General features: G+C 38.1%; 1 protein-coding gene across 1 annotated transcript; it reads left to right on the top strand.

The window, feature by feature from the left end:
* Positions 1 to 5,150: 5,150 nt before the first annotated feature.
* Positions 5,151 to 10,322, top strand: LOC109189544. The gene has a single exon (XM_019340154.1). The coding sequence runs from the start codon at positions 5,151 to 5,153 to the stop codon at positions 10,320 to 10,322; it is 5,172 nt and encodes a 1,723-aa protein (XP_019195699.1).
* Positions 10,323 to 15,017: the final 4,695 nt, after the last annotated feature.

The following is a 15,017-nucleotide window of genomic DNA, read 5'->3' as shown; positions in this document are numbered from 1 at the left end:
CGCGTTGAAGTAGTTGGATTCGGTAGAGATTTGCGGCACTGCCGTGAGCCTCGTTGAGGGTCCGGGGCCTACTCACCACCAGTGCCTTCCGGGCTTCGAAGTTGAGGCCCGATACGAATCTTTCTACCTTGGTTGCCTCGGTGGGGACGAGTTCGGGCGCGAAGCGTGCCAGTTCGAGGAACCGTTTATGGTACTCTACGACGGTGGTCGTTCCTTGCTTTAGATGGAGGAACTCTTCATACATGGATGCTCTTACGTGAGTTGGGTAGAACCGTTCGCGCAGCCGTGCCTTGAGGCTTTCCCAGTTGAACCCCGGCTCTTGTCGGTGGGTGGGTCCCTCGTGGATCCACCAGAGATCGGCCTCGTGTCCGAAGTAGAACGAGGTTATTTCCACGCGGCGTTCCTCCGGACATTCTACTACCCCTAGAATCTTATCGAGAGTCCGGATCCACTCCTCTAGGACAGCGGGGTCTTCTTCTCCGGAGAACGTAGGAGGCCGGTGGTTTGAGACTTGTCGGGCGATGTCTGAGCTTGCGTTCTTCGGAGGTGGTGGGGGCTTGACGTTGCGAAGGGCCGCATCACTTAGTGCCTGCGCGACTTGTGTTAGTTGCTGTAGAGTTTGGGTCAAGGGGTCGTCAGTGGTGGGTTCCGGGGTCCCTGATTGTCTTCTGTTTGGTGCCATGTTATCGCCTTTCTGGTCAGGGTTTATAGGAGTGTTAGATTAAAGTCCGTTGTACTTCTTATAAAGTGATAAGTGGGGAAGAGTAACGTGTGGGGGAGTTTTATGTGTAGGTTTCACAATCTCACCGCGCGTCCTAAGATTCCTAAGCCCTACGTCTCTAAATACCTAGAGTTCAAGCCTAATGTCCTAAAGTCCAGTCTTAAGAGTCTTTCCTAGGGTCAAACTTAGGCTCTGATACCAACTGTAACACCCCAGATTTTTAAGACATTTAAAACTTATATAATAAAGGTGACATCTCAATAAATCCCAAAGCGTAACATAAGAGTATGGGGTGCTATGCCACACCTGGGCTAGAGAACCCAAGTGCACAGGCAGTCTAGCTACTGTCCTCCGAAATGTAATGCATAACATGGCACGCAGGCCGAAAGGGAAACTATACTACTACTACGCTCCAGCTCTAGCGCGCTCTAGTGCTCTAACCATCAGTGCCTGAAAACCAAATATATCTGTTCAGCGAGAGATGCTGGTAACCCACTCCAACGCGTTGAAATACAATACATATAGCAATATATATAGATATATAAAAACCATTTTGAGCATGAAGCTATATCCTACGAACTCTAGCTTTAAAACCGGGAATGACTCGATAGATAATGCCAGACACAAGCAACAGTTACGATAGTCATAAGCAGTTCACAATAAATAAGGTGAATAAGGCAAGGCATAAACAGTAATCATAACTCAACATAAACAGTCCCCAACATGAATCTCGCAGTCACTCCGTCAAGATACTCATAACCACAACTCTTCCATATCTCAACACATAGCACATTTTGTTGGCGTCACAGGACCAATCGCATGCCCATACATGAGGGTCAGCGCGTATAGCTCTGACACGGCCCCGCAGCACCCTGCCCCGTATCGCAACACGGAGGGGTCGATCGCAACCGACCGATGAACCGCAGCTCATAAGAATGTGTAATCTGACTGTAGCCAGGAATTCCCATCTGACTACAGCCAGCCTCCGAACCGCAGCTCGGGAAAATGTCATCTGATTGCAGCCAGGAATTCCCATCTGACTACAACCAGCTTCTGGACCGCAGCCCAGGATACCGTCATCCGACTGCAGCCAGGAATTCCCATCTGACTGTAGCCGGCTTCTGAACCGCAGCTCAGGAATAACCAATCCGATCGCAACCGAATTGGGGCAACACGCACACATAACACATAGCAAGCACATACAACCCACATTACACGTTGGGGAGGGGAATAAACGTATAAATAGACCTATGCGTGAACCATCACCAACTAAGAATAGTCCTAAGGGGTTCATACTTCTTCCACCTAGGTCAACGGGATACCAATTCAACTAGCATGCAATATAATCGACTCATAAACCTACGAACGGTACCCGAAATACCAAACTAGACATAGGCACGACAAACGGGGTCCGTTGGGACACCACGGGGATCGGGGAAACATCAAACGGGGAAGCCGGGGTCCCGAGGGGGGAAGATTCCAGCGGGTAGCCGGTGGGTGGGGGTCACCCGCCGGCTGCCCGCCGGACGATACTGTTCCGGGCAGCGGGTCGCCGGCGGGCAGCTGCCCGCCCGCCGGCTGCCCGCTGCCGGAACAGTGTTCTCGGCCGTGGGTAGGTGGCGGGTCCCCTACCCCCCACTGACTCTTTTCATCAACTTTTCGCCCCGGGAACCGTTGTGGAACCCGAAACCATGCTTAGACACTTTACAACGTAATTCACGGCAACACGTAGACAATTAACGGATCAAATACGAGAAACGAGCGACACTTATCCTATCATGCTTTTCTAAACATAATCAACTCCCAAACATGCGATTTCCCACCCGATAATCCAAGAATAATATCATATGATACAACCTATGGTTCTAATCACTTTTATGTTAACAAGAATACGATTCGTCTTCTAATTGCAAGATTCGGTAAGAACAACACATAATCATCAAGGATACCAATTAATCATCAAGAACATCATAATTATCAAGAAATTCCCAATATCAAGATTATCAAGATTCCTCATGGAATCATCACATCAACATCAATGATAAACACAACAACTCGCCATTCACAATAATGTGGGGGGGAAACCCTAGGGGGAAATTATAGCTATGAAAATAGGTTTTGTTGAGACATGGGTTACCTCTTAGCCTTAATTAATTCCTTGGCTATGAAGGATCTTTCTTTTAAGCTTTCTTGACTTCTTGATTTCTCCTAGGGGAATTCTTGGAGCTCTTTGGGTGGTGAGAGAGATTATTGTGGTGGGGATTCTAAATGCCTTCTAAGTTCCCTATTTATATACCATGGGGGTTTAATCCTCCTAGGATTAGGTAATGGGCTTTTGGGGTGGGGGTCCACGGACTATGGTGGGCCTTTTTCCCAACTTGATCATAATAAATTATTCTTTCTTATGGGTCATAGATTAATTAATTACTTGGTCTTAGGGGCCGTAACACGGGGTGTTACACATGATTACCGAGCTGAAGGACCTGCACGCCATACGGGACAACCACGCCACCCAGGTGGACAACCTCAACTTGAAGCTTGGCCAGGCCGCCTCCGCTCTGGAGGCCGAGAAGAGAAGGAATGACCAGCTGGCGGTCGAGCTATAGAATGCCTGGGAGGTTGCTTTGATTGCCTTTAGGCAGTCCGGGGACTTCTAGAGGGAGCTGGCGGAGCACGCACGGGTTGATAAACATTATTTTTATTATTATTTTAAATAATCTTTAATAGTTAAGTTGCAATAATTTATTTATTTTATATCAATTTTATTTATTAATTTTATATTTTTTTAGCTTTACTAATATTGTTTAATTTTGGGTTGTTTTTGTTATTAAGTTTGTTTTATTATTATAATTGTCAGTTTAATAGTTTATTGCCTGTAGATTATTATTATTATTATTATTATTATTATTATTATTATTATTATTATTATTAGTATTTAATAGATAGATTATATTAGCTAGTCAATTCCTACGAGAGAAAGGCGCAGAGCTCCTAGAAGACCAGAACCATATTTTGCAAATCAATTCTTCCGGCGATCCGAATGAATAGCGGAAGATTGGAAGAAATCGTTGAGTCCAAACAATATAAATAGAAGCAATTCCGAAGAAGCCAGGGGAGCACCGACCTACACAAAATTCATTCGTCATCATCACCATTCTTCATCACCAATCTGATCCCCAAAACTCTTCACCCAACGGCCGTTCGGAGATTTCGGGATTTCTAGTGGTTCGCCGCAATTCTGGTCGGCGAACTCTGGTTTGCAGCGAAAGGAGTTTAGTTTGAGCGCATTCAATTCCATATACTGGTTCTTTCTTTATTTTCCTTCTTTCTTTATTTCTTTTTCCTTAATCTGGGCGTATTGGTTTCGTAATTGTTAGCAACAAAGTTAGCCTTTATTTTCATTTGTTAACTACAGACTATTTAAGTGATAGTGCAAATTACCATGTGCTAATTACCATGCTTAATGCTAAGTAAGAGTTAAAGTATTGATTTCATCTGCTCCCATTCTTTTCCTTAATCTGCTCTTTATTTGTGATTGGAAATCTCTTAATTCAAAACTTTGAATGTAGAGCTTAATTGCATATTTAATAACAAGTCTTGATCACAGTGCTTAATGCTAAGTATTTTGTTAATTATAATGCTGAAGGTTTAAGTACGGTTGTTAATTGAGATTACCATTGATAATGAAGCTGGTAGTGTTAACTGTTAGTTTTTTATGCCAAATTTCTAAGCTTTAATTACCACTTTCTGCACTCGTAATTAGTACTTTACATTTTAACTAAACTTTGTTTAATTGTCAGTAGCAATTTCTTGTTCATTCTGATTAGCTTTTCAATTACTCAATTTTTAGCTTTTGAAGCATTGATTTTAATTGTTTTGCAATTGAGTTGATTCTTATATTTGATATTCGTTTCTAGCACGTTAAAATTATCAAGTTAATTAATTTTAAGATTATAAATTGCATATTATCAATTCCTCTTGGGTTCGACCCTTGCTATTGCACCCTATTACTACAGTGACTCGTGCACTTGCGAGGACATTTAATTAAAAATTGTCCAACAATTTTTGGCGCCGTTGCCGGGGAAGTTGTTTATTTTGCAATTTATTTTCTTGTTCTTCCTCGTTTTTTTTATTGTGCAATTTGTTTATTTGGTTTATTTTCCTTTGCTCAATACTACTTATAACATTTATTTTTAATTTGCTTTTTGCTTTACCTATCTTGATTATCTTGATTCTTTATTTGCTGGCTTATTTTATTTAGTCAAAATATTAATTTATTTACTTGTTTTTGCTATTTTATTCGTTCATTCATTTATCTATTTATTTTATGCATGGTCGCCGTTCTTTAAACCCTGAACTATTGCCTTTAGACGATCGCATCAATAGAAAAAAGAAAAATAGTTTACCTTTAGAACCACAAGTAACAACCATGGCTGAACTTCCTCCACCCAACCCCAACCCTAGGCCCGTTCCTAGGTTGATGAAAGACTTTGGTAGGCCCCAAGTAGGAACTTCACCTTCTTGTATAGTGCTTACCAATGCAGCCAAGAATTATGAGCTGAAAACGATCCATTACAATCAGTTGCCATCTTTTCATGGTTTAGCAACCGAGGATGCCCTTACCTTTGTCCGGGATTTTTACGGGGTAGTCCAAAACTTTCCATTGAATGACCTGCCAGAAGATGAACTAAGGAAGAGGTGTTTCCCGTACACTTTAAAAGATGCAGCAAAACAATGGTTCATGTCTCTAACACCTGGATCCCTTCGGACATGGCCGGAGGTTTACAATAAGTTCATAGGTAAGTTTTATTCTCATGCTAAAACTTCTGAATTACGGAGAAAAATTGCGAATTTCTCGCAAGCTGAAGGCGAACCGTTCCATGAGGCATGGGAAAGGTTCAAAATGTTGCTCATTCAATGCCCCCACCATGGCTACCCATTGGAGCTGCAAAATCAAACCTTTTATGATGGTTTGACCCAAACCAGCCAATCAATTGTTGATAATGCGGCTGGAGGTGCCATGGGAGAAAAAACTGCGGAGGAGACCTTAGCATTGTATGAAATGCTAGGAGCGAACTCCCAACAAAAGAGCGTAAGGGGACAGACATCAGGTATGTATGAAGTTAATTCAATTACTGATTTGAAGATTCAAATGTCTGCGATGGATGAAAAAATGAATAACTTGTGTTCTATGCTGGCTACGAAACAAAGTACTGCATATATGATTGGAGAAAATGATTGTTTCGAACAGGCTAATGCGATGAACAATTTTAATCAAAGGCCTAGAAACGACCCGTATTCTAACTCTTATAATCCGGGGTGGAGAAATCACCCTAACTTTTCTTGGGGTAATAATCAAAATAATTTTCAACCAATTGCTCCACCTCAACCAAAAAAACCATCTTTGGAGGATACATTGCAAAATTATATACAGGTTTGCAATAAACGGTCGGAGGCAGATGAGAAACGGTTCCAACAAAATGAGGCTTCACTTGCAAGAAATGAGGTTTCCCTAAGAAAATTGGAAGTTCAAGTGGGGCAACTCGCAGAAGCTATGCAAGGCCATGTGCCAGGTAAGTTACCTAGTCAACCTGAAGAAGCTAAAGTTTTGACTGTTTTAAGAAGTGGTAAAGTTATTGAAAAAAGTGTGAAAGCAAATACCACTTCTGAACCAGCTGAAATAGTTGAAAAGTTGCATGTTGATGATAATAATAATAAGCATGAACCCCAACTGCATAAATCTGATAATCCTTATGTGCCCCCTAAGTCTTATGTTCCCCTAGTTCCATTTCCTGGTAGATTGCAAAATTCAAAATTTGATAAATCATTTGCTGAAATTTATGATTTGTTGTCAAAAGTGAACGTGAATTTGCCTTTGTTAGACATGATTAAAAATATGCCTGCTTATGCTAAGTTTTTGAAAGAACTAAACACCAGAAAGCGTAGGTATGCACATAATGAAAAAGTTTTCATGTCTAAAACTGTGAGTGCTGTTTTACAAACTGACTTGCCCCCAAAATTAGAAGATCCCGGTAGTTTCATAATAACTATTACTGTGGGGAATTCTAAAAAAGAAAAGGCAATGCTTGATTTAGGGGCCAGCATTAACTTGATGCTATATTCTGTCTACTTGCAATTAGGTCTAGATAAATTGAAATCTACTACAATGTCCCTCGAGCTTGCTGATCGCTCTGTTAGATATCCTAGGGGCATTGTAGAAGATGTTTTGGTCCAAGTTGATAAATTAATAATTCCTGCTGATTTTGTTGTTTTAGACATAAATAAAAAGTGTAATCACGAGCAGGACATGCCTATCTTGCTTGGCCGACCATTCATGGCCACAGCAAAAACGATGATTGATGTCCAAAATGGAAAATTAACTATGACTGTTCTTGATGAAACTGTTGAATTTTCAATTCTGAAATCAATGAAATTGCCTGAAAACGATAATAGTCATTGCTTTGCTGTAGATGTTTTAGATTCAATAATTTCTGCTGAGTTACTAGATGAATATCTGTTGAAGGTCGAAGAGATTGAGGCTGATGAAGTGGAATCCAGCCAAAGCACAATAAAAGAGGGGAGTGGTGAAGGAGGTTCAGTTACAGGCTGTTTGGAGCAAATTAAGGAAAAACTCCATCCTTCAATTGAAGCTGAAGTTCCACCCAAGCTTGAACTGAAACCCCTTCCTAATTCTTTAAAATATGCTTTCTTAGGTCCAAATAATACTTTTCCTGTAATAATTGCTTCTAACCTTTCACATGAGCAAGAAACAAGCCTACTAGTGGTATTAAAAAAATATAAAAGTGCAATTGGTTGGACAGTAGACGATATTAAAGGAATAAGTCCGACGGTTTGTATGCACCGGATCCTTCTTGAAGAAGGGGCAACTCCTGTCCGCCAACCTCAACGCAGGTTGAATCCAAATATGAAGGAGGTTGTACGTGCAGAAGTCCTAAAGTTGCTTGACTCAGGTATTATTTACCCAATTTCAGATAGTAAGTGGGTAAGTCCAGTTCATGTAGTGCCAAAAAAATCTGGGATTACTGTGGTTACTAATGACAAAAATGAATTAATCCCAACTAGAACAGTGACGGGGTGGCGAATGTGCATAGATTATAGAAAATTAAATGCCGCCACTAAAAAAGATCATTTCCCTTTGCCCTTTATTGACCAAATGTTAGAAAGATTAGCTGGACATGCTTATTATTGTTTCCTTGATGGCTTTCAAGGTTATTTTCAGATTCCTATTGCACCTGAAGATCAAGAAAAAACGACATTTACATGCCCTTTTGGCACGTTTGCTTACCGCAGAATGTCATTTGGGTTGTGTAATGCACCTGCGACTTTTCAAAGGTGTATGATGTCAATATTTTCTGATATGATTGAACGATATGTTGAGGTGTTTATGGATGATTTTTCTCTGTTCGGTGATTCTTTTGATGATTGTCTTGCTCATTTATCTTCTGTGCTTGAAAGATGTGTTAAAATGAACTTAACCTTGAGTTGGGAAAAAAGTAATTTCATGGTTAAAGAGGGCATTGTTTTGGGGCATATAATTTCTGACAGGGGAGTAGAGGTAGATAAGGCTAAAATTGAAGTTATTTCTAAATTACCTCCCCCTACATCTGTGAAAGAAGTGCGAAGTTTTCTTGGTCATGCAGGTTTCTACAGGCGCTTCATAAAAGATTTCTCTAAAATTTGCAGGCCTTTATGCAACTTGCTGGGAAAAGATGTTGTTTTCAAATTTGATGATGATTGCCTTTCTGCTTTTAAGTTTTTGAAAGAAAAATTAACTGCTGCTCCCATTCTTGCGGCACCTAATTGGGAGTTTCCTTTTGAAATAATGTGTGATGCATCTGATTATGCCGTAGGTGCTGTGTTAGGACAAAGAATTAATAAAATGCCTTATGTGATTCATTATGCAAGTAGAACTTTGGATAGTGCTCAGGCTAACTATACAACTACTGAAAAGGAGTTGTTGGCTATAGTCTTTGCATTAGAAAAATTTCGTTCTTACTTAATTGGTTCTAAGGTGATTGTTTATTCTGATCATTCTGCTCTGAAATTTTTGTTGGCTAAAAAAGATGCAAAACCTAGACTAATAAGATGGATTTTGTTGTTACAAGAATTTGATTTAACAATCAAGGATAAAAAAGGGTGCGAGAATGTGGTAGCTGACCATTTGTCTCGTTTACCCGAAGTAGCTAATAATTGTCATGATGTTAATATTCCTATCAATGACAGGTTTCCGGGTGAACAGTTGCTCTCCTTACATAATAAAGAGCCTTGGTATGCAGATATTGTGAATTATTTAGTCTCGGGTCAATTTCACCCAGGCTTAAATTCACAAAGAAAACAACATTTTCTCTCCAAAGCAAAACATTTCTTTTGGGATGAACCTTACTTGTTTAAAATTTGTCCTGATCAAATAATTAGAAGATGTATCCCTGAGTTTGAACAGCAAAATATTTTGAATCACAGTCACACTTTAAATTGCGGAGGACATTTTAGTGGAAAAAAAACTGCATTAAAAGTTTTGCAATCTGGTTTTTATTGGCCTACTTTGTTCAAGGATGCATTTGAATTTTGTGCTAAGTGTGACAGGTGCCAGAGGACTGGTAATATAAGTAAGCGTCATGAAATGCCCCTTTCGAATATTTTGGTTGTTGATCTCTTTGATGTTTGGGGAATTGATTTCATGGGGCCTTTTCCTACATCCTTTGGTTTTAATTACATTCTTGTGGCTGTTGATTATGTGTCAAAATGGGTTGAAGCTGTAGCCACTAGGACAAATGACAGTAAGGTTGTTTTGAAATTCTTAAAAGATATTTTTGCCAAGTTTGGGACACCCAGAGCTATTATTAGCGATGAAGGTACCCACTTCTGTAATAAACTTTTTGCAGGTCTTCTAAAAAAATATGGCATTACTCATAAAGTGGCTACTCCGTACCATCCACAAACCTCTGGCCAAGTCGAGGTGAGTAACAGACAAATCAAGGGAATTTTGGAAAAAACAGTGAATCCTTCTCGGAAGGATTGGGCCATTAAGCTGAATGATGCCTTGTGGGCTTATAGGACAGCCTACAAAACCCCAATTGGTATGAGCCCGTACAGGTTAGTATTTGGCAAGGCTTGTCATTTGCCAGTAGAGTTAGAACACAAAGCCTATTGGGCTATTAAATTCCTAAATTTTGATTTGCAGAGGGCTGGTGGAATAAGAAAATTGAATTTGAATGAATTAGATGAAATAAGGAATGAAGCCTATGAAAACTCAAAAATCTATAAAGAGAGGACTAAAGTTTATCATGATAAGTTTATTTTGAGAAAAAATTTTGAACCTGGGATGAAAGTTTTGCTATTTAATTCTCGTTTGAGATTGTTTCCAGGTAAGTTAAAATCTAGATGGACAGGGCCTTTTGTGGTACGTGAGGTGTTTTCTCATGGTGCATGTGAGATTGAAAATCCAGAAACAGGTGAAAAATTTAAGGTAAATGGGCAAAGACTAAAGCAGTACCTTGAGGGTGAACCCTCCGCCCTGATTGTTGAACGGGTAGAATTGCAGGACTCTGAATGCCCATGTCTAGCTACTGACAATAACTAAAGCGCTATTGGTAGGCAACCCAATTCTCTTTCCCTATCTCCTTGATTTTCATGTTGTTTGTGTTCCTCTTATAAGTGTTGTTCTCCACATTGCGGACAATGTTTGAACTAAGTGTGGGGAGGGAATTTCTATTTCATTCTATTTATCATTCTGTTAAAAAAAAAAAGATTATTTTACTTTTAAAAATAAATTAGTATGAACTTAAACTTTTACCCAATGAGCCTTTTGAATAGCCTATGATGAAAATAATGCATGTATTTGTCAACTCTTAGTGTGTATATTGTTTTTGACTAGTTGTTAATTTCTTTAATTTTATATCTTTGTCAAATCAAAACAAAAAAAAAATAATAAAAAAACAAAAAAAAAAAAACAAAAAAAAAAAATAAATAGAATATGAAAATCACAAATACACTTATATGTTCTATACAATTTCTTTAATAATCTATATGTTGATTTCAATTTGTATTACCTTTTTCAAATTCTTAAATAATTTTTGAGTGCTGTAAATTGTGGTGTAGTGTTGGTTCAAGGATCATCTGTATGGCATAAGTGAGGTGAAAAGAAAAGATTATAAAAAGAACATTTTTTAAAAAATATAAATGAGTGTTTTATTTATTCTATTTTCAACAATTTAAGAGATTCTACTCCGCTGAATCAGACACCTATACACATGTATAATAAATAAATCAATAAGTGTTGTGGTCTGGTTTATGAGTACACACAAAATTGAAAACCCAAACAAGTCTGGCGTAAAATGGCGAGGTTTTTGGGAAATTCTCTTTGGAAAAAGTCAAAATCGAAAAATAATGAGTGAACTTTGGAAGAGACGAGCAATTGCGTTTTAATTTTTAATAAATGCATTGATCCTTGTTTCCTTCACGTTTTGCACCTGCACTATGATAGAATATTGCTGAATTTGGCTTGGGTTGTATTTTGTGAAGTTTTCATATTTTTCTATTGAGTTTTTGTATAGCTCATATAAGGGTATTAGCACACGAGCAAAAATTTATATCTATTTTAGCTGCTAAAGGTTTTAATTTTTAGTCAATTGTTTTATGCATTTTTTGAGTTGACATTTATTTTGCATTGATGAGGCAAATAAATTTGAAAGTCTATTTGGATAAAGTTCGTTCTAATACTTGATTTTATTTTTATTTTTATTTTTATTTTATTTTTATTTTCTTTATATTTTCTTTTAATAATATCTTTGCTTGAGGACAAGCAAATAAATAAGTGTGGGGAGATTTGATAAACATTATTTTTATTATTATTTTAAATAATCTTTAATAGTTAAGTTGCAATAATTTATTTATTTTATATCAATTTTATTTATTAATTTTATATTTTTTTAGCTTTACTAATATTGTTTAATTTTGGGTTGTTTTTGTTATTAAGTTTGTTTTATTATTATAATTGTCAGTTTAATAGTTTATTGCCTGTAGATTATTATTATTATTATTATTATTATTATTATTATTATTATTATTATTATTATTATTATTATTATTATTATTAGTATTTAATAGATAGATTATATTAGCTAGTCAATTCCTACGAGAGAAAGGCGCAGAGCTCCTAGAAGACCAGAACCATATTTTGCAAATCAATTCTTCCGGCGATCCGAATGAATAGCGGAAGATTGGAAGAAATCGTTGAGTCCAAACAATATAAATAGAAGCAATTCCGAAGAAGCCAGGGGAGCACCGACCTACACAAAATTCATTCGTCATCATCACCATTCTTCATCACCAATCTGATCCCCAAAACTCTTCACCCAACGGCCGTTCGGAGATTTCGGGATTTCTAGTGGTTCGCCGCAATTCTGGTCGGCGAACTCTGGTTTGCAGCGAAAGGAGTTTAGTTTGAGCGCATTCAATTCCATATACTGGTTCTTTCTTTATTTTCCTTCTTTCTTTATTTCTTTTTCCTTAATCTGGGCGTATTGGTTTCGTAATTGTTAGCAACAAAGTTAGCCTTTATTTTCATTTGTTAACTACAGACTATTTAAGTGATAGTGCAAATTACCATGTGCTAATTACCATGCTTAATGCTAAGTAAGAGTTAAAGTATTGATTTCATCTGCTCCCATTCTTTTCCTTAATCTGCTCTTTATTTGTGATTGGAAATCTCTTAATTCAAAACTTTGAATGTAGAGCTTAATTGCATATTTAATAACAAGTCTTGATCACAGTGCTTAATGCTAAGTATTTTGTTAATTATAATGCTGAAGGTTTAAGTACGGTTGTTAATTGAGATTACCATTGATAATGAAGCTGGTAGTGTTAACTGTTAGTTTTTTATGCCAAATTTCTAAGCTTTAATTACCACTTTCTGCACTCGTAATTAGTACTTTACATTTTAACTAAACTTTGTTTAATTGTCAGTAGCAATTTCTTGTTCATTCTGATTAGCTTTTCAATTACTCAATTTTTAGCTTTTGAAGCATTGATTTTAATTGTTTTGCAATTGAGTTGATTCTTATATTTGATATTCGTTTCTAGCACGTTAAAATTATCAAGTTAATTAATTTTAAGATTATAAATTGCATATTATCAATTCCTCTTGGGTTCGACCCTTGCTATTGCACCCTATTACTACAGTGACTCGTGCACTTGCGAGGACATTTAATTAAAAATTGTCCAACACGGGCCAACGCCAAGAGCATTGCTATGGAGTAGCTGGCTTCCGAGGCTGGCCAGGCTTATATGGCCGATGTTGTGACGAAGGACTACCAGCTCGGGATGGCGGACATTCAGATGGAGATCTACGCTGTCCTGAGGAGGATGTATAGTGACTTCAGCCCGCATCGATATGGACTCATGACTGCCTTGGTGGACGATAACATGAACCCTGCTACCCGGCCCCGTATGTAACCAGGGGGGCGCCCGACCTGGACCATCAGGTGGCCAAACAGGTTGGCGGCCAAGTTGGCTTAGCCGATGATCATAATGTTTTGGCAGGTGCTCAGGAACCGGCGTTGCTAGATCAAGATGGGGAGGATGAGGCCGAGTTTGCCAAGCAACTGCAAAGATGCCGACGTGACCAAGCTGCTGCAACTCCCGGGAACGCTCCCCCTAGACCAACGGAGGGGGCCAACTACAAAAGTCCGGGACTACATTAGGTCACCAAAGTCATTTAGAACGAAATTGAGAAAAATCATTATTGTTGATGATCATTTTGGATATTAACTCAATTTAATTCTCTAATGTTTGGCTGAAAGTCAGAAAATTATTTTATATTTGGCTCAAAGTTAAAAAATTATATTTTTTCCGTTTGGTTCATTTTCATTAAAATGAACATATTATTTGTTATAATAATAATAATAATAATAATAATAATAATAATAATAATAATAATAATAATAATAATAATAAGTGGTGCAGTAGTGGTGGTGTGGTGTGGTAGTGGTTGTGGTTGTGGTAGTGGCGTGTTCTAATAATAATACGGAAAGAAAAAAATTGAGTGAGAAGATAAATATGCAGGGAAAATAAAGAATTAAAAAAATATTTTTCAACTAAAAATAGGATGACATTTTCCACCAAATTGGACTTTTTCCCATGACATTCCTAGGGATGGCAATGTGCCCCGTCCCCGTTGGGGATCCCCGTCCCCGTTGAGGACGGGGACGGGGACGGGGAAAAGTTTCGGGGAACGGGGACGGGGATGGGGAGTTTGTGAAATTCCCCAGTGGGGACGGGGATACCCCTCCCCGCCCCGTCCCGTCCCCGAATAATATATATATAGTTTTAGGAATTAGAAATTAGATATAGATTATTAGAATTTCTTTTTGCGTGTGGCTAATACAGTGTACTGTTGATTTAAACATAATTAGTTAATTACATAAAACATAGTTGTATACTGTGTATATTGAATATTACATAGAGTATAATGTATGTAATTAAACATAATTGTATAAAGCATTGTGTACTGTGTATATATATTGAATAGTATAGAATATATGTATTTAAATTCTAAACATAATTACATAAGCATTGCTATACTAATACTGTGTATATATTCAAATATATTATATATTATTGAATATTGAATGTTGAATTTTTCTTTTATAGATTTCGATTTTTTAAAAAAATTGTACAATGGGTTGATCGGGGACGGGGAATCCCCGTCCCCGCCAAATTCCCCGTGGGGACGGGCACGGGGAATTGTTTCAAATTCCCGCTGAAGATGGGGACGGGGACGGGGACGGGTTGGCGGGGACGGGGACGGGGAGTATACTCCCCGCCCCCGCCCCGCCCCGTTGCCATCCCTAGACATTCCTTTGGGTTTATTTTTCTTAATTTCCAAACACGAAAAAATTCAAAAAAAATTGACTTTAGTAAGTCATCTTTTGTGTTTTTCAACCGAACATTAATGGTTAATTAATTTGAATCCTGGAATAATTTTCTTCATCAATATTTTTTAAAGAAAATGTACCGGGCTACCAGCAAAATAATGCAGATAGGAGGCAACTTGTGAGGATTAGGAGAATCGGCCGCCATAATACATACAATAAAAGTATCCCTCCAGCTGGCTGCTGCTGCAATATACAGATCAATGTTGCTATGACAAAAGAATAATTGTACTGATTTCTTGTCCTCACCTACTGATCACAACATAATCCTTTCCTACACGGCTACACTGCCCTGGGTTAAGTTGTTCATATTTTTAGAAGTAGAAATAAGCTAACAACATAAA

This window comes from Ipomoea nil, unplaced genomic scaffold (genome assembly GCF_001879475.1).
Source record: "Ipomoea nil cultivar Tokyo-kokei standard unplaced genomic scaffold, Asagao_1.1 scaffold1558, whole genome shotgun sequence".
NCBI lineage: Eukaryota > Viridiplantae > Streptophyta > Magnoliopsida > Solanales > Convolvulaceae > Ipomoea > Ipomoea nil.
This window is presented reverse-complemented; position numbering and strand designations above follow the sequence as displayed.